The sequence below is a fragment of the Hyperolius riggenbachi genome, chromosome 11, assembly GCF_040937935.1.
Source record: "Hyperolius riggenbachi isolate aHypRig1 chromosome 11, aHypRig1.pri, whole genome shotgun sequence".
NCBI lineage: Eukaryota > Metazoa > Chordata > Amphibia > Anura > Hyperoliidae > Hyperolius > Hyperolius riggenbachi.
The window spans coordinates 1,342,960-1,370,813 of NC_090656.1; the positions used below are offsets into that span (position 1 = coordinate 1,342,960).

The 27,854-nt window shown below is 51.4% G+C and overlaps 1 protein-coding gene and 2 non-coding genes across 4 annotated transcripts in view; 1 reads left to right on the forward strand and 2 right to left on the reverse strand.

Annotated features, from left to right (window-relative positions):
- Nucleotides 1-27,854, reverse strand: part of VAC14 (VAC14 component of PIKFYVE complex) — a 209,289-nt gene that overhangs the window by 94,388 nt on the left and 87,047 nt on the right. For both annotated transcript variants that reach the window (XM_068260029.1, XM_068260028.1), the window contains exon 10: nt 21,784-21,844. In XM_068260029.1, the coding sequence (XP_068116130.1) occupies nt 21,784-21,844 (61 nt within the window). The remainder of the gene's footprint in view (nt 1-21,783; nt 21,845-27,854) is intronic.
- TRNAG-GCC (transfer RNA glycine (anticodon GCC)) lies at nt 22,023-22,093 on the reverse strand. Its single transcript has one exon. It is a non-coding gene; the product is annotated as a tRNA-Gly (tRNA).
- On the forward strand, nt 22,216-22,286 carry TRNAG-GCC (transfer RNA glycine (anticodon GCC)). The gene has a single exon. It is a non-coding gene; the product is annotated as a tRNA-Gly (tRNA).

Consider the following 27,854-nt stretch of genomic DNA (forward strand, 5'->3'; position numbering starts at 1 on the left):
GTTTGACAGATGCTCCCCATTGGGGAACAGGAGATGATCCTGCAAGGGATGCAGCAGCAGGGGGCCCAGAAGCCACAAGGGGCCCCGTGGGGGAGAATTCTTTTTATTCCCTGCTCTGAGAGAGACAACCAAGGGCGCAGAGAGAAAAAGCTTTCTGCTCTCTGCGTAATTGTTCTAATGACTGCCTCTGCTCAGCCACTGATACGGAATCATACAAAGTGTTGTAGACAGTCTCTATTCAGTGTGCTGCAGTCTCTTCTGTACAACAAAAGGAAAATGTAAATGCCCTGCGCTGTCTACCAGATGAGTGATAAATAGAAAAAGAACCACTCCAATAGTGCATTACATTTTGTTTTATGAAAACACGCAAGAAAGTATTGCACTTACATTCAACTTTCTTTAAAATATGCGTGTATGTGGCCAGCTCTGATGAAGGCGTAGTATACGCTGAAACCGGTATGATGTAGTGGCATCGCTGTGTAGCTATGCGGGGGGAGGGGTGACGGAGGGAGGAGTGGCGCGTGCATGACATCACACAGGGGGAGTGGTGTGAACAATGCACTGCTATGTGCAGGGGGGGGGGTAATAGAGGGAGGAGGGGTGCATGCATGACATCACACAGGGGGAGTGGTGTGAACAATGCACTGCTATGTGCGGGGGGGGGGGGGTAATAGAGGGAGGAGGGGCGCATGCATGACATCACACAGGGGGAGTGGTGTGAACAATGCACTGCTATGTGCGGGGGCGGGGGGGTAATAGAGGGAGGAGGGGCGCATGCATGACATCACACAGGGGGAGTGGTGTGAACAATGCACTGCTATGTGCAGGGGGGGGGGTAATAGAGGGAGGAGGGGCGCATGCATGACATCACACAGGGGGAGTGGTGTGAACAATGCACTGCTATGTGCGGGGGGGGGGGGTAATACAGGGAGGAGGGGCGCATGCATGACATCACACAGGGGGAGTGGTGTGAACAATGCACTGCTATGTGCGGGTGGGTAATAGAGGGAGGAGGGGCGCATGCATGACATCACACAGGGGGAGTGGTGTGAACAATGCACTGCTATGTGCAGGGGGGGGGGGGGGTAATAGAGGGAGGAGGGGCGCATGCATGACATCACACAGGGGGAGTGGTGTGAACAATGCACTGCTATGTGCGGGGGGGGGGGGGGGGTAATACAGGGAGGAGGGGCGCATGCATGACATCACACAGGGGGAGTGGTGTGAACAATGCACTGCTATGTGCGGGGGGGGGGGGGGGGGTAATTGAGGGAGGAGAGGCGCATGCATGACATCACACAGGGGGAGTGGTGTGAACAATGCGCTGCTATGTGCGGGGGGGGGGGGGGGTAATAGAGGGAGGAGGGGCGCATGCATGACATCACACAGGGGGAGTGGTGTGAACAATGCGCTGCTATGTGCGGGGGGGGGGGGGTAATAGAGGGAGGAGGGGCGCATGCATGACATCACACAGGGGGAGTGGTGTGAACAATGCACTGCTATGTGCGGGGGGGGGGGGGGGTAATAGAGGGAGGAGGGCGCATGCATGACATCACACAGGGGGAGTGGTGTGAACAATGCACTGCTATGTGCGGGGGGGGGGGGGGGGTAATAGAGGGAGGAGGGGCGCATGCATGACATCACACAGGGGGAGTGGTGTGAACAATGCACTGCTATGTGCGGGGGCGGGGGGGTAATAGAGGGAGGAGTGGAGCATGCATGACATCACACAGGGGGAGTGGTGTGAAAAATGTGCTGCTATGTGCGGGGGGGGTAATAGAGGGAGGAGTGGCGCATGCATGACATCACACAGGGGGAGTGGTGTGAACAATGCGCTGCTATGTGCGGGGGGGGGGTAATAGAGGGAGAAGTGGCGCATGCATGACATCACACAGGGGGAGTGGTGTGAACAATGCACTGCTATGTGCGGGGGGGGGGGGGGTGATAGAGGGAGAAGTGGCGCATGCATGACATCACACAGGGGGAGTGGTGTGAACAATGCACTGCTATGTGCGGGGGCGGGGGAGTAATAGAGGGAGGAGTGGCGCATGCATGACATCACACAGGGGGAGTGGTGTGAACAATGCACTGCTATGTGCGGGGGGGGGGGGGTAATAGAGGGAGGAGTGGTGCATGCATGACATCACACAGGGGGAGTGGTGTGAACAATGCGCTGCTATGTGCGGGGGGGGGGGGGGGTAATAGAGGGAGGAGTGGCGCATGCATGACATCACGCGGGGGGAGTGGTGTGAACAATGCGCTGCTATGTGCGGGAGAGGGAGGAGTGGAGCATGCATGACATCACACAGGGGGAGTGGTGAGAACAATGCACTGCTATGTGCGGGGGGGGTAATAGAGGGAGGAGTGGCGCATGCATGACATCACACGGGGGAGTGGTGAGAACAATGCGCTGCCATGTGCGGGAGAGGGAGGGGCCACAGAGGGAGGAGTGGTGCACGCATGACATCACACGGGGGGAGTGGTGTGATCAGTGGGATCGGTGTGGCTGCAGTTGAGTAGATCTCGTTGGTGGATTGCTCGTGGGTTGGGAGTCGCTACCATACACATGCCTGATTGCCGGCCGATCGTTATCGGCACGTGTGTGCACGAGGCTTATACTGGGAATACACACTGAGGCTTTTTGGCAGATTTACTGTCCAATCAATTTTCTGAGTAATTTCCATTCACTTCTATGAGAAAATCGATCAGAAAAACAATGTAAATCTCAGTAGCAGAGAAGCAGTGGCCTCATCTATGCAGACATTGCCACTGCTTGGTTCAGATGCCTGTGTAATCCAGCCGTAAACCTCCCTGGCGGTAAGGCCGACACAGTGTCCGGCTAGCCGCCGCAGGAGATGGCGTGGCCCCGGGAGGATTCTTTTAAGTAAAATGTGTTCAATATTCTTCAGCTAGCACTTCGCTAGATACCTGTGCCCCCAAGTGCCTCTGCTCTCCCCCCGATCACCGTCGGTATACATACTCCCCAGGGATCCCGCCATGGCGCAGCCTCCCGATCAGCTCCAGGATTCGCTATAAGGAGGATCGGGACTGAGCGTGACGTCGATGACGTCATATCCGATCATAGCCATAGTGACAAGTGAAGTTAATTGGAAAGCTGCGGCTCTCGCGGGATCGCGGCTGGGTAAATATGGCCGGCGGCGCTCGGGGGGAACAGATAGGTGTCGGGGGGAATAGGTAGCCAGCCTAGTGCTAGCAACAAGCCTTAAAACAAGTTTTATTCTAAAAATCCCTCCTGCGGACGCTGCCTCACAAACTGCGCAGGGAGGTTAACGTCTTACCCTGCTCCTGCACAAGTCCCGGCGCCACTAATTACTGCTCCCCCTCCAGGGCGCCATGGATAGTGGTGGAAAGACGCAAGTTGGCTTCCAGCTGCTGCTGGTGGATGAATGACAGTGTTTTATAGTGTTTTTGTAGTAATTTTAGTTCCATCTTTGATGGCGCCCAAATTACTTTGAGCACCGCTAGAGGCGTAATTCCTACAGGGAGTGCAGAATTATTAGGCAAATGAGTATTATGTCCACATCATCCTCTTTATGCATGTTGTCTTACTCCAAGCTGTATAGGCTCGAAAGCCTACTACCAATTAAGCATATTAGGTGATGTGCATCTCTGTAATGAGAAGGGGTGTGGTCTAATGACATCAACACCCTATATCAGGTGTGCATAATTATTAGGCAACTTCCTTTCCTTTGGCAAAACGGGTCAAAAGAAGGACTTGACAGGCTCAGAAAAGTCAAAAATAGTGAGATATCTTGCAGAGAGATGCAGCACTCTTAAAATTGCAAAGCTTCTGAAGCGTGATCATCGAACAATCAAGCGTTTCATTCAAAATAGTCAACAGGGTCGCAAGAAGCGTGTGGAAAAACCAAGGCGCAAAATAACTGCCCATGAACTGAGTCAAAAAGTCAAGTGTGCAGCTGCCAAGATGCCACTTGCCACCAGTTTGGCCATATTTCAGAGCTGCAACATCACTGGAGTGCCCAAAAGCACAAGGTGTGCAATACTCAGAGACATGGCCAAGGTAAGAAAGGCTGAAAGACGACAACCACTGAACAAGACACACAAGCTGAAACGTCAAGACTGGGCCAAGAAATATCTGAAGACTGATTTTTCTAAGGTTTTATGGACTGATAAAATGAGAGTGAGTCTTGATGGGCCAGATGGATGGACCGATGGCTGGATTGGTAAAGGGCAGAGAGCTCCAGTCCGACTCAGATGCCAGCAAGGTGGAGGTGGAGTACTGGTTTGGGCTGGTATCATCAAAGATGAGCTTGTCGGGCCTTTTTGGGCTGAGGATGGAGTCCAGCTCAACTCCCAGTCCTACTGCCAGTTTCTGGAAGACACATTCTTCAAGCAGTGGTACAGGAAGAAGTCTGCATCCTTCAAGAAAAACATGATTTTCATGCAGGACAATGCTCCATCACACGCGTCCAAGTACTCCACAGCGTGGCTGGCAAGAAAGGGTATAAAAGAAGAAAAACTAATGACATGGCCTCCTTGTTCACCAGATCTGAACTCCATTGAGAACCTGTGGTCCATCATAAAATGTGAGATTTACAAGGAGGGAAAACAGTACACCTCTCTGAACAGTGTCTGGGAGGCTGTGGTTGCTGCTGCACGCAATGTTGATGGTGAACAGATCAAAACACTGACAGAATCCATGGATGGCAGGCTTTTGAGTGTCCTTGCAAAGAAAGGTGGCTATATTGGTCACGGATTTGTTTTTGTTTTGTTTTTGAATGTCAGAAATGTATATTTGTGAATGTTGAGATGTTATATTGGTTTCACTGGTAAAAATAAATAATTGAAATGGGTATATATTTGTTTTTTGTTAAGTTGCCTAATAATTATGCACAGTAATAGTCACCTGCACACACAGATATCCCCCTAAAATAGCTAAAACTAAAAACAAACTAAAAACTACTTTCAAAAATATTCAGCTTTGATATTAATGAGTTTTTGGGGTTCATTGAGAACATGGTTCAATAATTTTGTGTCTTGGAAATCATTATACATTTTATTCATCATGTTACTTTTATCACCGTCATTACCAATTCTGTATTTTGTATTCTGTATCTTTTTTTGTATTTTGTCACTAATTATGTATCTTGTATATTAGTGTACACCACTGTCTGTATTATTATGTACCCCATGTTTGTTTCTTACTTTGTACAGCGCCACGGCATAGGTTGGCGCTTTATAAATCAATAACAATAATAATAAAATGATTCCTCAAAAATACAACTTGCCTAATAATTCTGCCCTCCCTGTATTACAAGCTTTGGTAGCGCCGGCTGCACGCAAATCGCCTACTCTGTTTTTACAGCGCTCCTCAATGCTCCCCCTCATGAGTCTGCAGCGTGCTACAAGCAGATACATAAATCTTGTGTTCATACGCAAAACATACATATCATAGCGGGAATATACATTATGGGCATGTCACACATGAGTGTACTCGGCCAGCCTACAGGTTAGCCAGCAGATGGGAGGCCGCTGCACGCTACAGTCTCTGATAGAGGATTGGGATTTGGGAAATGGACATAAGGAACCTCCAAGAGATGGACAGAAATAACTATCACTAAAAGAAGTGAGATAAGCTTCCATGAGATGGAGGAACAGACAAGAAAGCGGCACAAGAAGGAGAGTAAAAGGCTGAAACTGGCTAGATCTGTCCCCTAGAACTCTCATCCCAAATGTTTTTCCTTTCAAGAAGCCAGAAAAGCTTGATTTACTGCTAAGGGCAACAGCTGCAGGCTTTTTACATCCCCATAAATCTGCTGAAATGCTTCCCACCCCCCTCAGCCTGGAAAAGAGAGGAATGCAGACCTATGTTGTAACAGCAGCTCCTCTATAGACACTTCCATCATTCTGCAGCCTGTACACCCTGTCCTCTCCTGTGTGCTGTACACCAGCAGCCCCTCTATAGACACATCATTCTGCAGCCTGTACACCCTGTCCTCTCCTGTGTGCTGTACACCAGCAGCTCCTCTATAGACACTTCCATCATTCTGCAGCCTGTACACCCTGTCCTCTCCTGTGTGCTGTACACCAGCAGCCCCTCTATAGACACTTCCATCATTCTGCAGCCTGTACACCCTGTCCCCTCCTGTGTGCTGTACACCAGCAGCTCCTCTATAGACACGTCCATCATTCTGCAGCCTGTACACCCTGTCCTCTCCTGTGTGCTGTACACCAGCAGCTCCTCTATAGACACTTCCATCATTCTGCAGCCTGTACACCCTGTCCCCTCCTGTGTGTTGTACACCAGCAGCCCCTCTATAGACACTTCCATCATTCTGAAGCCTGTACACCCTGTCCTCTCCTGTGTGCTGTACACCAGCAGCTCCTCTATAGACACTGCCATCATTCTGCAGCCTGTACACCCTGTCCCCTCCTGTGTGCTGTACACCAGCAGCTCCTCTATAGACACTTCCATCATTCTGCAGCCTGTACACCCTGTCCCCTCCCGTGTGCTGTACACCAGCAGCTCCTCTATAGACACTTCCATCATTCTGCAGCCTGTACACCCTGTCCCCTCCCGTGTGCTGTACACCAGCAGCTCCTCTATAGAGACATCATTCTGCAGCCTGTACACCCTGTCCCCTCCTGTGTGCTGTACACCAGCAGCTCCTCTATAGATACTTCCATCATTCTGCAGCCTGTACACCCTGTCCTCTCCTGTATGCTGTACACCAGCAGCTCCTCTATAGACACTTCCATCATTCTGCAGCCTGTACACCCTGTCCCCTCCCGTGTGCTGTACACCAGCAGCTCCTCTATAGAGACATCATTCTGCAGCCTGTACACCCTGTCCCCTCCTGTGTGCTGTACACCAGCAGCTCCTCTATAGATACTTCCATCATTCTGCAGCCTGTACACCCTGTCCCCTCCTGTGTGCTGTACACCAGCAGCTCCTCTATAGACACTTCCATCATTCTGCAGCCTGTACACCCTGTCCCCTCCTGTGTGCTGTACACCAGCAGCTCCTCTATAGACACTTCCATCATTCTGCAGCCTGTACACCCTGTCCCCTCCTGTGTGCTGTACACCAGCAGCTCCTCTATAGACACTTCCATCATTCTGTAGCCTGTACACCCCGTCCCCTCCTGTGTGCTGTACACCAGCAGCTCCTCTATAGACACTTCCATCATTCTGCAGCCTGTACACCCTGTCCTCTCCTGTGTGCTGTACACCAGCAGCCCCTCTATAGACACATCATTCTGCAGCCTGTACACCCTGTCCTCTCCTGTGTGCTGTACACCAGCAGCTCCTCTATAGACACTTCCATCATTCTGCAGCCTGTACACCCTGTCCCCTCCTGTGTGCTGTACACCAGCAGCCCCTCTATAGGCACTTCCATCATTCTGAAGCCTGTACACCCTGTCCTCTCCTGTGTGCTGTACACCAGCAGCCCCTCTATAGACACATCATTCTGCAGCCTGTACACCCTGTCCCCTCCTGTGTGCTGTACACCAGCAGCTCCTCTATAGACACATCATTCTGCAGCCTGTACACCCTGTCCCCTCCTGTGTGCTGTACACCAGCAGCCCCTCTATAGACACATCATTCTGCAGCCTGTACACCCTGTCCCCTCCTGTGTGCTGTACACCAGCAGCTCCTCTATAGACACATCATTCTGCAGCCTGTACACCCTGTCCCCTCCTGTGTGCTGTACACCAGCAGCCCCTCTATAGACACATCATTCTGCAGCCTGTACACCCTGTCCCCTCCTGTGTGCTGTACACCAGCAGCCCCTCTATAGACACTTCCATCATTCTGAAGCCTGTACACCCTGTCCTCTCCTGTGTGCTGTACACCAGCAGCTCCTCTATAGAGACACTTCCATCATTCTGCAGCCTGTACACCCTGTCCCCTCCTGTGTGCTGTACACCAGCAGCTCCTCTATAGACACTTCCATCATTCTGCAGCCTGTACACCCTGTCCTCTCCTGTGTGCTGTACACCAGCAGCTCCTTTATAGACACATCATTCTGCAGCCTGTACACCCTGTCCTCTCCTGTGTGCTGTACACCAGCAGCTCCTCTATAGACACTTCCATCATTCTGCAGCCTGTACACCCTGTCCCCTCCTGTGTGCTGTACACCAGCAGCCCCTCTATAGACACTTCCATCATTCTGAAGCCTGTACACCCTGTCCCCTCCTGTGTGCTGTACACCAGCAGCTTCTCTATAGACACTTCCATCATTCTGCAGCCTGTATACCCTGTCCCCTCCCGTGTGCTGTACACCAGCAGCTTCTCTATAGACACTTCCATCATTCTGCAGCCTGTACACCCTGTCCCATCCTGTGTGCTGTACACCAGCAGCCCCTCTATAGACACTTCCATCATTCTGCAGCCTGTACACCAGCAGCTCCTCTATAGACACTTCCATCATTCTGCAGCCTGTATACCCTGTCCCCTCCCGTGTGCTGTACACCAGCAGCTTCTCTATAGACACTTCCATCATTCTGCAGCCTGTACACCCTGTCCTCTCCTGTGTGCTGTACACCAGCAGCCCCTCTATAGACACATCATTCTGCAGCCTGTACACCCTGTCCCCTCCTGTGTGCTGTACACCAGCAGCTCCTCTATAGACACATCCCATCATCCTGCAGCCTGTACACCCTGTCCTCTCCTGTGTGCTGTACACCAGCAGCTCCTCTATAGACACTTCCATCATTCCACAGCCTGTACACCCTGTCCCCTCCTGTGTGCTGTACACCAGCAGCTCCTCTATAGACACTTCCATCATTCTGCAGCCTGTACACCCTGTCCCCTCCTGTATGCTGTACACCAGCAGCCCCTCTATAGACACTTCCCATCATCCTGCAGCCTGTACACCCTGTCCCCTCCTGTGTGCTGTACACCAGCAGCCCCTCTATAGACACTTCCCATCATCCTGCAGCCTGTACACCCTGTCCTCTCCTGTGTGCTGTACACCAGCAGCTCCTCTATAGACACTTCCATCATTCCACAGCCTGTACACCCTGTCCCCTCCTGTGTGCTGTACACCAGCAGCTCCTCTATAGACACTTCCATCATTCTGCAGCCTGTACACCCTGTCCCCTCCTGTATGCTGTACACCAGCAGCCCCTCTATAGACACTTCCATCATCCTGCAGCCTGTACACCCTGTCCTCTCCTGTGTGCTGTACACCAGCAGCTCCTCTATAGACACTTCCATCATTCTGCAGCCTGTACACCCTGTCCCCTCCTGTGTGCTGTACACCAGCAGCTCCTCTATAGACACTTCCATCATTCTGCAGCCTGTACACCCTGTCCTCTCCTGTGTGCTGTACACCAGCAGCTCCTCTATAGACACTTCCATCATTCTGAAGCCTGTACACCCTGTCCTCTCCTCTGTGCTGTACACCAGCAGCTCCTCTATAGACACTTCCATCATTCTGCAGCCTGTACACCCTGTCCTCTCCTGTGTGCTGTACACCAGCAGCTCCTCTATAGACACTTCCATCATTCTGCAGCCTGTACACCCTGTCCTCTCCTGTGTGCTGTACACCAGCAGCTCCTCTATAGACACTTCCATCATTCTGCAGCCTGTACACCCTGTCCCCTCCTGTGTGCTGTACACCAGCAGCTCCTCTATATACACTTCCATCATTCTGCAGCCTGTACACCCTGTCCTCTCCTGTGTGCTGTACACCAGCAGCTCCTCTATAGACACTTCCATCATTCTGCAGCCTGTACACCCTGTCCCCTCCTGTGTGCTGTACACCAGCAGCCCCTCTATAGGCACTTCCATCATTCTGCAGCCTGTACACCCTGTCCCCTCCTGTGTGCTGTACACCAGCAGCTCCTCTATAGACACTGCCATCATTCTGCAGCCTGTACACCCTGTCCCCTCCTGTGTGCTGTACACCAGCAGCTCCTCTATAGAGACACTTCCATCATTCTGCAGCCTGTACACCCTGTCCCCTCCTGTGTGCTGTACACCAGCAGCCCCTCTATAGACACTTCCATCATTCTGCAGCCTGTACACCCTGTCCTCTCCTGTGTGCTGTACACCAGCAGCTCCTCTATAGACACTTCCATCATTCCACAGCCTGTACACCCTGTCCCCTCCTGTGTGCTGTACACCAGCAGCTCCTCTATAGACACTTCCCTCATTCTGCAGCCTGTACACCCTGTCCCCTCCTGTGTGCTGTACACCAGCAGCTCCTCTATAGAAACTTCCATCATTCTGCAGCCTGTACACCCTGTCCCCTCCTGTGTGCTGTACACCAGCAGCCCCTCTATAGACACTTCCATCATTCTGCGGCCTGTACACCCTGTCCCCTCCTGTGTGCTGTACACCAGCAGCTCCTCTATAGAGACACTTCCATCATTCTGCAGCCTGTACACCCTGTCCCCTCCTGTGTGCTGTACACCAGCAGCCCCTCTATAGACACTTCCATCATTCTGCAGCCTGTACACCCTGTCCTCTCCTGTGTGCTGTACACCAGCAGCCCCTCTATAGATACTTCCATCATTCTGCTGCCTGTACACCCTGTCCCCTCCTGTGTGCTGTACACCAGCAGCTCCTCTATAGACACTTCCATCATTCTGCAGCCTGTACACCCTGTCCTCTCCTGTGTGCTGTACACCAGCAGCTCCTCTATAGAGACACTTCCATCATTCTGCAGCCTGTACACCCTGTCCCCTCCTGTGTGCTGTACACCAGTGGCTCCTCTATAGACACTTCCATCATTCTGCAGCGTGTACACCCTGTCCCCTCCTGTGTGCTGTACACCAGCAGCCCCTCTATAGACACTTCCATCATTCTGCAGCCTGTACACCCTGTCCCCTCCTGTGTGCTGTACACCAGCAGCTCCTCTATAGAGACACTTCCATCATTCTGCACCCTGTACACCCTGTCCCCTCCTGTGTGCTGTACACCAGCAGCTCCTCTATAGACACTTCCATCATTCTGCAGCCTGTACACCCTGTCCCCTCCTGTGTGCTGTACACCAGCAGCTCCTCTATAGACACTTCCATCATTCTGCAGCCTGTACACCCTGTCCTCTCCTGTGTGCTGTACACCAGCAGCTCCTCTATAGACACATCCATCATCCTGCACCCTGTACACCCTGTCCCCTCCTGTGTGCTGTACACCAGCAGCTCCTCTATAGACACTTCCATCATTCTGCAGCCTGTACACCCTGTCCCCTCCTGTGTGCTGTACACCAGCAGCTCCTCTATAGACACTTCCATCATTCTGCAGCCTGTACACCCTGTCCTCTCCTGTGTGCTGTACACCAGCAGCTCCTCTATAGACACTTCCCTCATTCTGCAGCCTGTACACCCTGTCCCCTCCTGTGTGCTGTACACCAGCAGCTCCTCTATAGACACATCCATCATCCTGCACCCTGTACACCCTGTCCCCTCCTGTGTGCTGTACACCAGCAGCTCCTCTATAGACACTTCCATCATTCTGCAGCCTGTACACCCTGTCCCCTCCTGTGTGCTGTACACCAGCAGCTCCTCTATAGACACTTCCCTCATTCTGCAGCCTGTACACCCTGTCCTCTCCTGTGTGCTGTACACCAGCAGCCCCTCTATAGACACTTCCATCATTCTGCAGCCTGTACACCCTGTCCTCTCCTGTGTGCTGTACACCAGCAGCTCCTCTATAGACACTTCCATCATTCTGTAGCCTGTACACCCCGTCCCCTCCTGTGTGCTGTACACCAGCAGCTCCTCTATAGACACTTCCATCATTCTGCAGCCTGTACACCCTGTCCCCTCCTGTGTGCTGTACACCAGCAGCTCCTCTATAGACACTCCCATCATTCTGCAGCCTGTACACCCTGTCCCCTCCTGTGTGCTGTACACCAGCAGCTCCTCTATAGACACATCATTCTGCAGCCTGTACACCCTGTCCCCTCCTGTGTGCTGTACACCAGCAGCTCCTCTATAGACACTTCCATCATTCTGCAGCCTGTACACCCTGTCCCCTCCTGTGTGCTGTACACCAGCAGCTCCTCTATAGACACTTCCATCATTCTGCAGCCTGTACACCCTGTCCCCTCCTGTGTGCTGTACACCAGCAGCCCCTCTATAGACACTTCCATCATTCTGCAGCCTGTACACCCTGTCCCCTCCTGTGTGCTGTACACCAGCAGCTCCTCTATAGACACTTCCATCATTCTGCAGCCTGTACACCCTGTCCCCTCCTGTGTGCTGTACACCAGCAGCTCCTCTATAGACACTTTCATCATCCTGCAGCCTGTACATCCTGTCCCCTCCTGTGTGCTGTACACCAGCAGCTCCTCTATAGAGACACTTCCATCATTCTGCAGCCTGTACACCCTGTCCCCTCCTGTGTGCTGTACACCAGCAGCTCCTCTATAGACACTTCCATCATTCTGCAGCCTGTACACCCTGTCCCCTCCTGTGTGCTGTACACCAGCAGCTCCTCTATAGAGACTTTCATCATTCTGCAGCCTGTACACCCTGTCCCCTCCTGTGTGCTGTACACCAGCAGCTCCTCTATAGACACCTCCATCATTCTGCAGCCTGTATACCCTGTCCCCTCCTGTGTGCTGTACACCAGCAGCCCCTCTATAGACACTTCCATCATTCTGCAGCCTGTACACCCTGTCCCCTCCTGTGTGCTGTACACCAGCAGCTCCTCTATAGAGACTTTCATCATCCTGCAGCCTGTACATCCTGTCCCCTCCTGTGTGCTGTACACCAGCAGTTCCTCTATAGAGACACTTCCATCATTCTGCAGCCTGTACACCCTGTCCCCTCCTGTGTGCTGTACACCAGCAGCTCCTCTATAGACACTTCCATCATTCTGCAGCCTGTACACCCTGTCCTCTCCTGTGTGCTGTACACCAGCAGCCCCCTCTATAGACACATCCATCATTCTGCAGCCTGTACACCCTGTCCCCTCCTGTATGCTGTACACCAGCAGCTCCTCTATAGACACTTCCATCATTCTGCAGCCTGTACACCCTGTCCCCTCCTGTGTGCTGTACACCAGCAGCCCCTCTATAGACACTTCCATCATTCTGCAGCCTGTACACCCTGTCCCCTCCTGTGTGCTGTACACCAGCAGCTCCTCTATAGAGACTTTCATCATCCTGCAGCCTGTACATCCTGTCCCCTCCTGTGTGCTGTACACCAGCAGCTCCTCTATAGACACTTCCATCATTCTGCAGCCTGTACGCCCTGTCCCCTCCTGTGTGCTGTACACCAGCAGCTCCTCTATAGACACTTCCATCATTCTGCAGCCTGTACACCCTGTCCCCTCCCGTGTGCTGTACACCAGCAGCTCCTCTATAGACACTTCCATCATTCTGCAGCCTGTACACCCTGTCCTCTCCTGTGTGCTGTACACCAGCAGCCCCTCTATAGACACTTCCATCATTCTGCAGCCTGTACACCCTGTCCCCTCCTGTGTGCTGTACACCAGCAGCTCCTCTATAGACACCTCCATCATTCTGCAGCCTGTACACCCTGTCCCCTCCTGTGTGCTGTACACCAGCAGCTCCTCTATAGAGACACTTCCATCATTCTGCAGCCTGTACACCCTGTCCCCTCCCGTGTGCTGTACACCAGCAGCTCCTCTATAGACACTTCCATCATTCTGCAGCCTGTACACCCTGTCCCCTCCTGTGTGCTGTACACCAGCAGCTCCTCTATAGACACTTCCATCATTCTGCAGCCTGTACACCCTGTCCCCTCCTGTGTGCTGTACACCAGCAGCTCCTCTATAGACACTTCCATCATTCTGCAGCCTGTACACCCTGTCCCCTCCTGTGTGCTGTACACCAGCAGCTCCTCTATAGAGACTTTCATCATTCTGCAGCCTGTACACCCTGTCCCCTCCTGTATGCTGTACACCAGCAGCTCCTCTATAGACACTTCCATCATTCTGCAGCCTGTACACCCTGTCCCCTCCTGTGTGCTGTACACCAGCAGCTCCTCTATAGACACTTCCATCATTCTGCAGCCTGTACACCCTGTCCCCTCCTGTGTGCTGTACACCAGCAGCTCCTCTATAGACACTTCCCTCATTCTGCAGCCTGTACACCCTGTCCCCTCCTGTGTGCTGTACACCAGCAGCTCCTCTATAGACACTTCCATCATTCTGCAGCCTGTACACCCTGTCCCCTCCTGTGTGCTGTACACCAGCAGCTCCTCTATAGACACTTCCATCATCCTGCACCCTGTACACCCTGTCCCCTCCTGTGTGCTGTACACCAGCAGCTCCTCTATAGAGACACTTCCATCATTCTGCACCCTGTACACCCTGTCCCCTCCTGTGTGCTGTACACCAGCAGCTCCTCTATAGACACATCCATCATCCTGCACCCTGTACACCCTGTCCCCTCCTGTGTGCTGTACACCAGCAGCCCCTCTATAGACACTTCCATCATTCTGCAGCCTGTACACCCTGTCCCCTCCTGTGTGCTGTACACCAGCAGCTCCTCTATAGAGACACTTCCATCATTCTGCAGCCTGTACACCCTGTCCCCTCCTGTGTGCTGTACACCAGCAGCTCCTCTATAGACACTTCCATCATTCTGCAGCCTGTACACCCTGTCCCCTCCTGTGTGCTGTACACCAGCAGCCCCTCTATAGACACTTCCATCACTCTGCAGCCTGTACACCCTGTCCCCTCCCGTGTGCTGTACACCAGCAGCTCCTCTATAGAGACTTTCATCATTCTGCAGCCTGTACACCCTGTCCCCTCCTGTGTGCTGTACACCAGCAGCCCCTCTATAGACACTTCCATCATTCTGCAGCCTGTACACCCTGCCCCCTCCTGTGTGCTGTACACCAGCAGCTCCTCTATAGACACTTCCATCATTCTGCAGCCTGTACACCCTGTCCCCTCCTGTGTGCTGTACACCAGCAGCCCCTCTATAGACACTTCCATCATTCTGCAGCCTGTACACCCTGTCCCCTCCTGTGTGCTGTACACCAGCAGCCCCTCTATAGACACTTCCATCATTCTGCAGCCTGTACACCCTGCCCCCTCCTGTGTGCTGTACACCAGCAGCTCCTCTATAGAGACACTTCCATCATTCTGCAGCCTGTACACCCTGTCCCCTCCTGTGTGCTGTACACCAGCAGCTCCTCTATAGACACTTCCATCATTCTGCAGCCTGTACACCCTGTCCCCTCCTGTATGCTGTACACCAGCAGCTCCTCTATAGACACATCATTCTGCAGCCTGTACACCCTGTCCCCTCCTGTGTGCTGTACACCAGCAGCCCCTCTATAGACACTTCCATCATTCTGCAGCCTGTACACCCTGTCCCCTCCTGTGTGCTGTACACCAGCAGCTCCTCTATAGACACTGCCATCATTCTGCAGCCTGTACACCCTGTCCCCTCCTGTGTGCTGTACACCAGCAGCTCCTCTATAGACACTTCCATCATTCTGCAGCCTGTACACCCTGTCCCCTCCTGTGTGCTGTACACCAGCAGCTCCTCTATAGACACTTCCATCATTCTGCAGCCTGTACACCCTGTCCCCTCCTGTGTGCTGTACACCAGCAGCCCCTCTATAGACACTTCCATCATTCTGCAGCCTGTACACCCTGTCCTCTCCTGTGTGCTGTACACCAGCAGCTCCTCTATAGACACTTCCATCATTCTGCAGCCTGTACACCCTGTCCCCTCCTGTGTGCTGTACACCAGCAGCTCCTCTATAGAGACACTTCCATCATTCTGCAGCCTGTACACCCTGTCCCCTCCTGTGTGCTGTACACCAGCAGCCCCTCTATAGACACTTCCATCATCCTGCAGCCTGTACACCCTGTCCCCTCCTGTGTGCTGCACACCAGCAGCTCCTCTATAGACACTTCCATCATTCTGCAGCCTGTACACCCTGTCCCCTCCTGTGTGCTGTACACCAGCAGCCCCTCTATAGACACCTCCATCATTCTGCAGCCTGTACACCCTGTCCCCTCCTGTGTGCTGCACACCAGCAGCTCCTCTATAGACACTTCCATCATTCTGCAGCCTGTACACCCTGTCCCCTCCTGTGTGCTGTACACCAGCAGCCCCTCTATAGACACTTCCATCATTCTGCAGCCTGTACACCCTGTCCCCTCCTGTGTGCTGTACACCAGCAGCTCCTCTATAGAGACACTTCCATCATTCTGCACCCTGTACACCCTGTCCCCTCCTGTGTGCTGTACACCAGCAGCTCCTCTATAGACACATCCATCATCCTGCAGCCTGTACACCCTGTCCCCTCCTGTGTGCTGTACACCAGCAGCCCCTCTATAGACACTTCCATCATTCTGCAGCCTGTACACCCTGTCCCCTCCTGTGTGCTGTACACCAGCAGCCCCTCTATAGACCCATCATTCTGCAGCATGTACACCCTGTCCCCTCCTGTGTGCTGTACACCAGCAGCCCCTCTATAGACACTTCCATCATCCTGCAGCCTGTACACCCTGTCCCCTCCTGTGTGCTGTACACCAGCAGCCCCTCTATAGACACTTCCATCATCCTGCAGCCTGTACACCCTGTCCCCTCCTGTGTGCTGTACACCAGCAGCCCCTCTATAGACACTTCCATCATTCTGCAGCCTGTACACCCTGTCCCCTCCTGTGTGCTGTACACCAGCAGCTCCTCTATAGACACATCCATCATCCTGCAGCCTGTACACCCTGTCCCCTCCTGTGTGCTGTACACCAGCAGCCCCTCTATAGACACTTCCATCATTCTGCAGCCTGTACACCAGCAGCTCCTCTATAGACACTTCCATCATTCTGCAGCGTGTACACCCTGTCCCCTCCTGTGTGCTGTACACCAGCAGCCCCTCTATAGACACTTCCATCATCCTGCAGCCTGTACACCCTGTCCCCTCCTGTGTGCTGTACACCAGCAGCTCCTCTATAGACACTTCCATCATTCTGCAGCCTGTATACCCTGTCCCCTCCTGTGTGCTGTACACCAGCAGCGCCTCTATAGACACTTCCATCATTCTGAAGCCTGTACACCCTGTCCCCTCCTGTGTGCTGTACACCAGCAGCTCCTCTATAGACACATCCATCATCCTGCAGCCTGTACACCCTGTCCCCTCCTGTGTGCTGTACACCAGCAGCCCCTCTATAGACACTTCCATCATTCTGCAGCCTGTACACCCTGTCCCCTACTGTGTGCTGTACACCAGCAGCTCCTCTATAGAGACACTTCCATCATTCTGCAGCCTGTACACCCTGTCCCCTCCTGTGTGCTGTACACCAGCAGCTCCTCTATAGACACTTCCATCATTCTGCAGCCTGTACACCCTGTCCCCTCCTGTGTGCTGTACACCAGCAGCTCCTCTATAGACCCATCATTCTGCAGCCTGTACACCCTGTCCCCTCCTGTGTGCTGTACACCAGCAGCTCCTCTATAGACACTGCCATCATTCTGCAGCCTGTACACCCTGTCCCCTCCTGTGTGCTGTACACCAGCAGCTCCTCTATAGACACTTCCATCATTCTGCAGCCTGTACACCCTGTCCCCTCCTGTGTGCTGTACACCAGCAGCTCCTCTATAGACACTTCCATCATTCTGCAGCCTGTACGCCCTGTCCCCTCCTGTGTGCTGTACACCAGCATTATTCCCAACAAATGACACAAAGAGTGACTTCACCACCGCAGACAGTGGCAGCTCAATGCTTCATAAACAAGTCACAGCGAAGGTCCTACACTGCCACACAGTGGCCGGGAAGCAGAATTGCAAGCTAACTGGAAGGGAACCAGAAAGAATATGAACCTGGGTTTTGGGAGGAAAAGATGAGGAAGGGTCACAAGTAGTAAAATATCAGTGATTTAAATTACCAACAATCTAGTATACACTACCTGGCACCCATTTTCACTTATCCCTGCCAAGTGCCTAAACCAAGCTGTCCCCCCAATCCTACCACTAACCCCCCCCCCCCCCCCCCCCCCCACACACACACACACCTAAACCAAACCTCCTAACCCCGGTGCCTAGACAACCACCAGCTGATGGAACTTTACAATGGATAGCAGAGATAGATATGGACTTGCCCAATAAAAGGCTCATAAACCCCCTGGGGGCAACCACAAAAATGTTACAAGGTTTGGGGAAAATGCCTCGGCAAATAACCATCAGGCTCTGGTAGTTTAGCCAACCCTGATTGGTCTCTGCTACTTCTGCGGTTTCTTCTGTCTTGATGCCTTGAAGGAAACCCGAGGCTGGGAGGAAAAAAGTTGACTTTTAGTTACCAGGACTACTTCCAGCCCCACAAAGTCCTCTGCCAGTCCCTCCGAGTAATTCTGGTCTGCTTCAGTGCTCCACTGTCACCCCAAGTCTGTGACCCAGCAGGGTGGCACAGTGTAGCGCATGCACTGTCCCTGCTGGGCGTATCCTCAGCTGCGCTCACGTGATCGTTCTGCACATGTGCAGTGCGTAAAGCCTTGTAATTGGGCACATGCAGAATGCTCCCAGTCCCTGTAGTAACTGTTTTCCAGTGCATGCAAAGTTAAAACACTTCAGTTACCTATGCAAAACAGCTTCTCTGAGCTCTTCCACCCAACTTGCGTCTCACACAGCCCTGTTTTCTTTAGCACTTAAACAACCAAAACCGTGAGAGATGGCTTGAGGTGAAGATTTACTGCAGGAGAGTTTAAAGGGTCATCATTTCTGCTTTGTTTTTTAGCTTAAAAGACCGAGTGTGGTTTTAAAACTGAAAATATGACAGAATGATGAATTTAACATTAAAAAAAGCTATATAACTGAAAATAAAAACAGGAGACTTCTTTGCTACTTATGTTCTATTCATTATCTATACTATAAATACAATTCATTATATCAGAAGTTTCTTATACTTCAGGTTTGAATCAACATTGTTTACATCACTCTGCTGTCATCAATATATTTTCTATCTTCACTATTGTTTATTTAAATATTTTAAAATAAAATAAAAAGTATTAAACTTTTTTTCCTGGGGGAAGTTACAGGGTTACATTAAGGATTTATCAGACTCAGAGGAGGAGGTGAGAGGATGGTTTGGGAAAGAGATCACCTTCAGTGGTGAAACGCAGGATCTGGGGTCAGGCAGGAGGAGAATGTTCTCTTGTACAGCCAAACTTGTGCAACATAACTTCAGATTATAGTGATAAGAACTGCTAATAATAGTCTATTGGATTTGTGCTGCATAGAAAGCGATGCTGTCCTAGTTCAGTGACTGGAGAATACATTTCATTATCCAGCTTATTACCCCGATGGAGGAGGGATGAGATCTTGTCCTCAGCTGACTCTCCAGTCCATCAATAATTCACCATCTTCATGACACAGAATGCTTGCATTTCATGCAGAAAGCAGCGCTACATTTCAGGACGAATAACTCGCACGTAATCTGACAAATCCCACCTATCACAGCGGGGAGCAGAGCGTGCACATAAACCAACACAAGCAAGCAGATGACCTACTAGTGCTAGGGCGCAGCTATGGTCTGACATCTCCCCCGCTCAAACAGTTCAGCCAACCTATACCAAGTTCTACAAACAACTACCGTACTTTTTATTTTTAAAAAAAATAAAAAAACTGAAAGAGTTAATAGTTTTATTTTGTCTTGCAGGATTATTTGTCACTGAGCTGTGCAGGGCTGATAAGCCACAGCACTGAGCTCTCCAGGCTGCAGCTTGATCTCTGAATGCAAGAGATAAGAGGGTTTCAGAAAGCTTCTGTATGCACAAAGAGAAAGGTGTACAGTGGTCTTTTGCCGGCCACTGCACCTGCGTATCCTTGGTCATGTGTGTCCCCTTTCATGCTCCTGCCGCCGGCAGCATCCTTTGCAGGCACATTACAAGGTTTCCTCGCTCTGCACCTGTGCATGATGCGAATGAGGTTGCAGGCGGCCAGGGCTGTGCAGGCGCAGTGGCCGTCAACTTGAAAGTGAGCCGCGGTGGGGGAGCGGAGGATCATTTTGTCCCGGCGAGGGCACAGGACGTCTGCAGGGGGATGGTAGAAGCCCAAGGTAAGTTGAATACTTTATTTTTTTAAAGACCTTACAGGTTCCCTTTAACTTGTGTCACATGACACAGAAGAGGCCACAGAGAGGAGTCCTGCAGCACGGAGTTAATCTACCAGACTGAAGAGCGTGCTAGCCGGGCAGGTGAGAGTACTGCTGCCAGCGGGAGGGGAGCAAAGATGAGGTGGGGGGACTGAGCGGCAAGGCAGGAGGCGGCTCTACAGATTTTGAATCCATTTCATGCTGAAATTGATTACAAATCTGTGTGCTGCGTGTGGGCAGCGAACAGATCGCTCTCTGATTTGATCAGCGACGGATCCATCTGATTGACATCTAAAAATAGCAGTGTGCCTTTACCAGACTGAAATGTTACGCTAGATATCTGTACAGGCAATACAGATTAGGGAGATCGTGTTGCATGATAAGATTGTACAGAGTGATACGTGGACTCCTCCCCCTTCAATCCCGGCAGGCTGGTAATGCGCTCCCTCCTGCAATAATGCAGCGTAACAGGGAATGAGAGGATATGCAGGGGGGCTGTGTGCTCATGCTGGCAGCATAGAGCAGGATCCAGACTGGGACACAGCAGCAGGCCGAGAAACCAAAGCCAAACCAAATGTTAAGGGTGATTTAAAATACTGTGTACAAATTCACTGCCGGCGATTGTACAGCGATTGTACAGCGATTGTACAGCAATTGTACAGCAATTGTACAGCAATTGTACAGCAATTGTACAGCAATTGTACAGCAATTGTACAGCAATTGTACAGCAATTGTGATTTCCATTTATAGACGTTATATCTACATGCCGTGTCTCTGAATCCCACCCTGAACTTCGTAGATGCCGGCCTCTGGCGTGTAGCCCCACCCCCTTGTGGAAAAGGCCACTGGCGCTCAATCTACAGATAGAGAAGCACTGATGACCTTTTCTGCGAGGAGGCGGGGCTTATCTCTAGCATCCAGCGGCATTAGAGACCCCCGCAGGCAGTCAAATCTTTTAAAGGTCATCTTTACTCGCAAAAATTACTTTTTACAGAGGTTCAAAAGCGATTTTGCAGCTTTGTTATACTTTGCGTTGGAGCGCAAACGCTCCAAAAATCCTGCCTCCGATTTGGCCTAATCATAGTCGCGGCTTCACCTCCATGTACTTTCATCAGCATAGCGCTGTTTGGAATCCCCGCCAATCATCAGCGTTCCCAAAGTGCAGCCGAAACCCCTTCTGTGGGCCCCAGGCCTCAAGATTCCCATACACTATCAATATTATGGTCGCCATTAGAAACGACATTTTACAACTAAACCCCAACACTGCGGATCAGTCTTTAGAGCGATTTAAGCCCTCAATATCAATCAGAAAGATTTAAACTCACTCCAATTTACAATCGATTAGATGTTCTGTCTAATTGTGCAGTGTATGGCCAGCTTTATGCCAGGTACACATCATGCAAATTTCCTGTCAGATGGATGGGAAACGTCCAGTCGTTCGCTCACTTGCAGCATGTATGACCTGCTACAGATCGGGAAACGGAATAACTGTGAGATCAGAACTGCACAAAATCCTTCCCTTTCTCAATGAGAAGCAGGCCAGACATCCTGGAAATTAACAAACGGGAAATTTCCACTCGATCTGATGGGAAAATTGCATTGTGTGTAGCAGGCATTCGCTTTCACCGGTTAATTGTACAGATTGACAAATGCTTAGCAAGCAGAAATGAACTACAAATCCCAGCAAGGCAGCGGACACAAAGCAGGTTCATAGTTACAGCAGTTATAAGGCCAGAGGGCAGAGTTCTACCCCAGGAAGCCTCCTCACCTTTTAGGGGCCAGGACAGTGATGTTATCTGCGCTGGACTCGCCGCTCACATCCGGAGACCCTGTAATCAGACATAGATCAGCATTCAGCAGGTAACAGCACAGCTGCAGCATAACCTACACAAACTAACCATTTTCACCAGAGACTTTTATATTGTATTTTCAAGCACAGGCAACTGTACCTTCAAAAATAAAAAATCTACAGAACTCTTTAAAAAGAATAAAATGTAAAAAGGAACATGCATTGGCCGGGAATCGAACCCGGGCCTCCCGCGTGGCAGGCGAGAATTCTACCACTGAACCACCAATGCCTTGCATGAGCACAGTTGCCTGTAACAGGACTCCCTTCTGAAAGAGGCCCAGCTGAGCTCTGCTGATGTGGCACTTTTCTGTCGGGACGTGTTGCACAGATCTCCAAGATTCTCCATCTGAAGCATTGGTGGTTCAGTGGTAGAATTCTCGCCTGCCACGCGGGAGGCCCGGGTTCGATTCCCGGCCAATGCAAAGAATACTTTTCACTTTTTTTTTAAATTTATTTATTTTAAGCAAAAAGAGTACTGAAAGAGTCAGCATACAAATAAAAACTTTGAGTCAGACCCACATGCACCGGAATATGAGAAAAGCTGCTGCTGGCTGACTGTAATCCACGTACAACACAAACAGCTGCTTCATCACAGAGAGCAGTCCTCACGTCACACAGCTAACGAGTTTCAGAGAAGTATAAAGCGTGCGGACATTTTCCCAGACTTTTACAGCTCAGCTTTCATCCCATTCCTCTGCATATGGAAAATGTATATTCCAGGTATTAACAAAAAAAAAAATGTACATTTAGTTTTCCATGCCCCCAAATACAAGATTCCAGCAAGGCACAGAAACCTTCTGTGTGGGAGTGTACTCTCTTCTCGCTGCTTTATTGCTGACTGCACCCTTTGCAGCTCTTTTTTCCATTTATACTTTACTTGTAAAAAGTAGCTAAAAGGGCTGATCACATGCACAGCAGAGATGGAGCTGAGGGGTGTGGTTTAAGGGAAACCGAGATAAACCTTGCAGTGCACACCTCTTACTCCGCTTCATCTAAAAGGAGCAATAGCAGAGATCTAGGGCAGGCAAGAAGAAAGGGGGCATTAAAGCAGCATTGTGAGATGCACAATTTCAGAGAACACCGACAAGAACTTCTAACACTATTCAGCTGTATGTGGGGCTCGCCACACAAATTATTAGATACACATTTCATGTAAATTAAGAGAATAAGTCCGACTGAAATAAAATCGCTGGTAAACTCGTTCCATGTAAACGTAGGGCAAATAAAGTTCTGTCACTCCAATTAATTTCAAAACAGATTTTCTACCCAGAATCGATTATACACAGCTCAGCCCTCTAGGGGGCAGTAATCTGAGCAACCATCAGTATACATTTCAGCCAGCAGCCCTCTGGAACCTGTATCAGCTAGGTTCCGGTGCATAGATTCGCCCCCCCCCCCCTTGCAGAAAATGGCCCTGGTCCTTTCTGTATCAGATATAGAAAAGGTAGAGGCCTTTTCTGCAGGGTAGCAGGGCTACACACTGGAACCCCACATCAGCTGGTTTCCTGTGCATAGCTCTGCCCCTAGTAGTATATAGCCCTGGCCTATATCAGATACAGAAGAGGTAGAGGCTTTTTCTGCAGGGTGGCAGGGCTACACACTGGAACCCCACATCAGCTGGTTTCCTGTGCATACCTCTGCCCCTGCAGTATATGGCCCTGGCCTATATCAGATACAGAAGAGGTAGAGGCTTTTTCTGCAGGGTGGCACGGCTACACACTGGAACCCCACATCAGCTGGTTTCCTGTGCATAGCTCTGCCCCTAGCAGTATATGGCCCTGGCCTATATCAGAAACAGAAGAGGTAGAGGCTTTTTCTGCAGGGTGGCACGGCTACACACTGGAACCCCACATCAGCTGGGTTCCTGTGCATAGCTCTGCCCCTAGCAGTATATGGCCCTGGCCTTTATCAGATACAGAAGAGGTAGAGGCTTTTTCTGCAGGGTAGCAGGGCTACACACTGGAACCTGGCTGATATGCGGCTCCATTGAATCTTGTTATACAAACAACATACTGGGGCATTCACATTGGCAATGACAGGCCAGCATGGCAGACAGGGTAGAGGGTCAGCTTCATGGCCAGAAGCTTTTTGACATTCCAAAGCTTTGGCAGTGATGAGATGCCTTTTATGTTAAATATGTTCAAACAACAATATTGATAGTTGCAAGTTAGAGGAGTCGGTGGAATCAGAAACTGAGGAGTCTGATGATTGTTGTACCGACTCCACAGCCCCGATGGTATCGCACATCTATGCAGAGCTATACAGGAGTCTTCATAAGGGGCTCAGTATAGGCCCGATACGCGCTGAGTGAGAAATCGAGCAATCCCCAATATACACCCCTCATATTCATAGCCGATTTTTAACCCCTTTCCACTGGTTTTAAAAATAGTTTAGGAATATGAATTCAACAGGAGGAAGATAGGAAAAATAAGTCAAGAGCTTTTATTTAAATAAAATTCTGAGTTTATAACCGAGCAGTGGGCTGCTTATATGTACTGGAGAGGAATCACACTATTGTGGCAAGCCTCTTGTACAGATTTAACTAGAAATGGGTTACCATGGCAACCACGATGCTGGAAGCCACAAGGTGAGTGGCCAGCAAACCGAGGACCTGAATACAGTATAACCCTACCGTACAGTGCCGACTACCAGCCTGCCTCTGCTCCGATGCATTGCCAGACTACCAGCCTGCCTCTGCTCCGGTGCATTGCCACACCCCTACCGTACAGTGCCGACTACCAGCCTGCCTCTGCTCCGGTGCATTGCCACACCCCTACTGTACAGTGCCCGACTACCAGCCTGCCTCTGCTCCGGTGCATTGCCACACCCCTACTGTACAGTGCCGACTACCAGCCTGCCTCTGCTCCGGTGCATTGCCACACCCCTACCGTACAGTGCCGACTACCAGCCTGCCTCTGCTCCGATGCATTGCCACACCCCTACCGTACAGTGCCGACTACCAGCCTGCCTCTGCTCCGATGCATTGCCACACCCCTACCGTACAGTGCCGACTACCATAGTTACATAGTTATTTTGGTTGAAAAAAGACATACGTCCATCGAGTTCAACCAGTACAAAGTACAAATCCAGCCCGTCCCCCACATACCCCTGTTGATCCAGAGGAAGGCGAAAAAACCCCCACAAGGCATGGTCCAATTATCCCCAAAAGGGAAAAATTCCTTCCTGACTCCAGATGGCAATCAGATAAAATCCCTGGATCAACATCATTAGGCATAACCTAGTAATTGTAGCCATGGATGTCTTTCAACGCAAGGAAAGCATCTAAGCCCCCTTTAAATGCAGGTATAGAGTTTGCCATAACGACTTCCTGTGGCAATGCATTCCACATCTTAATCACTCTTACTGTAAAGAACCCTTTCCTAAATAAATGGCTAAAACGTTTTTCCTCCATGCGCAGCTCATGTCCTCTAGTCCTTTGAGAAGGCCTAGGGACAAAAAGCTCATCCGCCAAGCTATTATATTGCCCTCTGATGTATTTATACATGTTAATTAGATCCCCTCTAAGGCGTCTTTTCTCTAGACTAAATAAACCCAGTTTATCTAACCTTTCTTGGTAAGTGAGACCTTCCATCCCACGTATCAATTTTGTTGCTCGTTTCTGCACCTGCTCTAAGACTGCAATATCTTTTTTGTAATGTGGTGCCCAGAACTGAATTCCATATTCCAGATGTGGCCTTACTAGAGAGTTAAACAGGGGCAATATTATGCTAGCATCTCGAGTTTTTATTTCCCTTTTAATGCATCCCAAAATTTTGTTCGCTTTAGCTGCAGCGGCTTGGCATTGAGTACGATTATTTAACTTGTTGTCGATGAGTACTCCTAAGTCCTTCTCCAAGTTTGATGTCCCCAACTGTATCCCATTTATTTTGTATGGTGCTAGACCATTGGTACGACCAAAATGCATGACTTTACATTTGTCAACATTGAATTTCATCTGCCATGTATGTGCCCATATAGCCATCCTATCCAGATCCTGTTGCAATATGAGAGAGTTGATGATTCTGCACAATTTTGTATCATCTGCAAAAATAGCAACATTGCTCACTACTGCATCTACTAGGTCATTAATAAATAAATTGAAGAGCACTGGACCCAGAACAGACCCCTGTGGGACCCCACTGCTAACAGTCCCCCATTTTGAGTACGATCCATTGACCACAACTCTTTGTTTTCTGTCCATTAGCCAGTTCCCTATCCATGCACACCATCCTGCCTCTGCTCCGATGCATTGTCACACCCCTACCGTACAGTGCCGACTACCAGCCTGCCTCTGCTCCAATGCATTGCCACACCCCTACCAAACAATGCCCGACTATCAACCTGCCTCTGCTCCGGTACATTGCCACACCCCTACCTTACAGTGCCTGACTACCAGCCTGCCTCTGCTCCAGTGCATTGCCACACTCCTACCGTACAGTGCCGACTACCAGCCTGCCTCTGCTCCAGTGCATTGCCACACCCCTACCATACAGTGCCCGACTCTACCAGCCTGCCTCTGCTCCGGTGCATTCCCACACCTCTACCGTACAGTGCCTGGCTACCAGCCTGCCTCTGCTCCGATAAATTGCCACACCCCTACCAAACAGTGCCTGGCTACCAGCCTGCCTCTGCTCCGATGCATTGCCACACCCCTACCGTACAGTGCCCGACTACCAGCCTGCCTCTGCTCCGATGCATTGCCACACCCCTACCGTACAGTGCCGACTACCAGCCTGCCTCTGCTCCGATGCATTGCCACACCCCTACCGTACAGTGCCGACTACCAGCCTGCCTCTGCTCCGATGCATTGCCACACCCCTACCGTACAGTGCCTGGCTACCAGCCTGCCTCTGCTCCGATGCATTGCCACATCCCTACCATACAGTGCCGACTACCAGCCTGCCTCTGCTCCGGTGCATTGCCACACCCCTACCGTACAATGCCCGACTACCAGCCTGCCTCTGCTCCGGTGCATTGCCACACCCCTACCATACAGTGCCTGGCTACCAGCCTGCCTCTGCTCCGGTGCATTGCCACACCCCTACCGTACAGTGCCCGACTATCAGCCTGCCTCTACTCCGATGCATTGCCACACCCCTCCCGTACAGTGCCCGACTACCAGCCTGCCTCTGCTCCGGTGTATTGCCACACCCCTACCGTACAGTGCCCGACTACCAGTGTGCCTCTGCTCCGATGCATTGCCACACCCCTACCGTACAGTGCCCGACTACCAGCCTGCCTCTGCTCCGATGCATTGCCACACCCCTACCGTACAGTGCCCGACTACCAGCCTGCCTCTGCTCCGGTGCATTGCCACACCCCTACCGTACAGTGCCTGACTACCAGCCTGCCTCTGCTCCGGTGCATTGCCACACCCCTACCATACAGTGCCCAACTACCAGCCTGCCTCTGCTCCGGTGCATTGCCACACCCATACCGTACAGTGCCCGACTACCAGCCTGCCTCTGCTCCGGTGCATTGCCACACCCCTACCATACAGTGCCCAACTACCAGCCTGCCTCTGCTCCGGTGCATTGCCACACCCATCCCGTACAGTGCCTGACTACCAGCCTGCCTCTGCTCCGGTGCATTGCCACACCCATACCGTACAGTGCCTGACTACCAGCCTGCCTCTGCTCCGGTGCATTGCCACACCCCTACCATACAGTGCCTGACTACCAGCCTGCCTCTGCTCCGGTGCATTGCCACACCCCTACCGTACAGTGCCCAACTACCAGCCTGCCTCTGCTCCGGTGCATTGCCACACCCCTACCATACAGTGCCCAACAACCAGCCTGCCTCTGCTCCGGTGCATTGCCACACCCATACCGTACAGTGCCTGACTACCAGCCTGCCTCTGCTCCGGTGCATTGCCACACCCCTACCGTACAGTGCCTGGCTACCAGCCTGCCTCTACTCCACTGCCACACCCCTACCGTACAGTTCCTGACTACCAGCCTGCCTCTGCTCCGGTGCATTGCCACACCCCT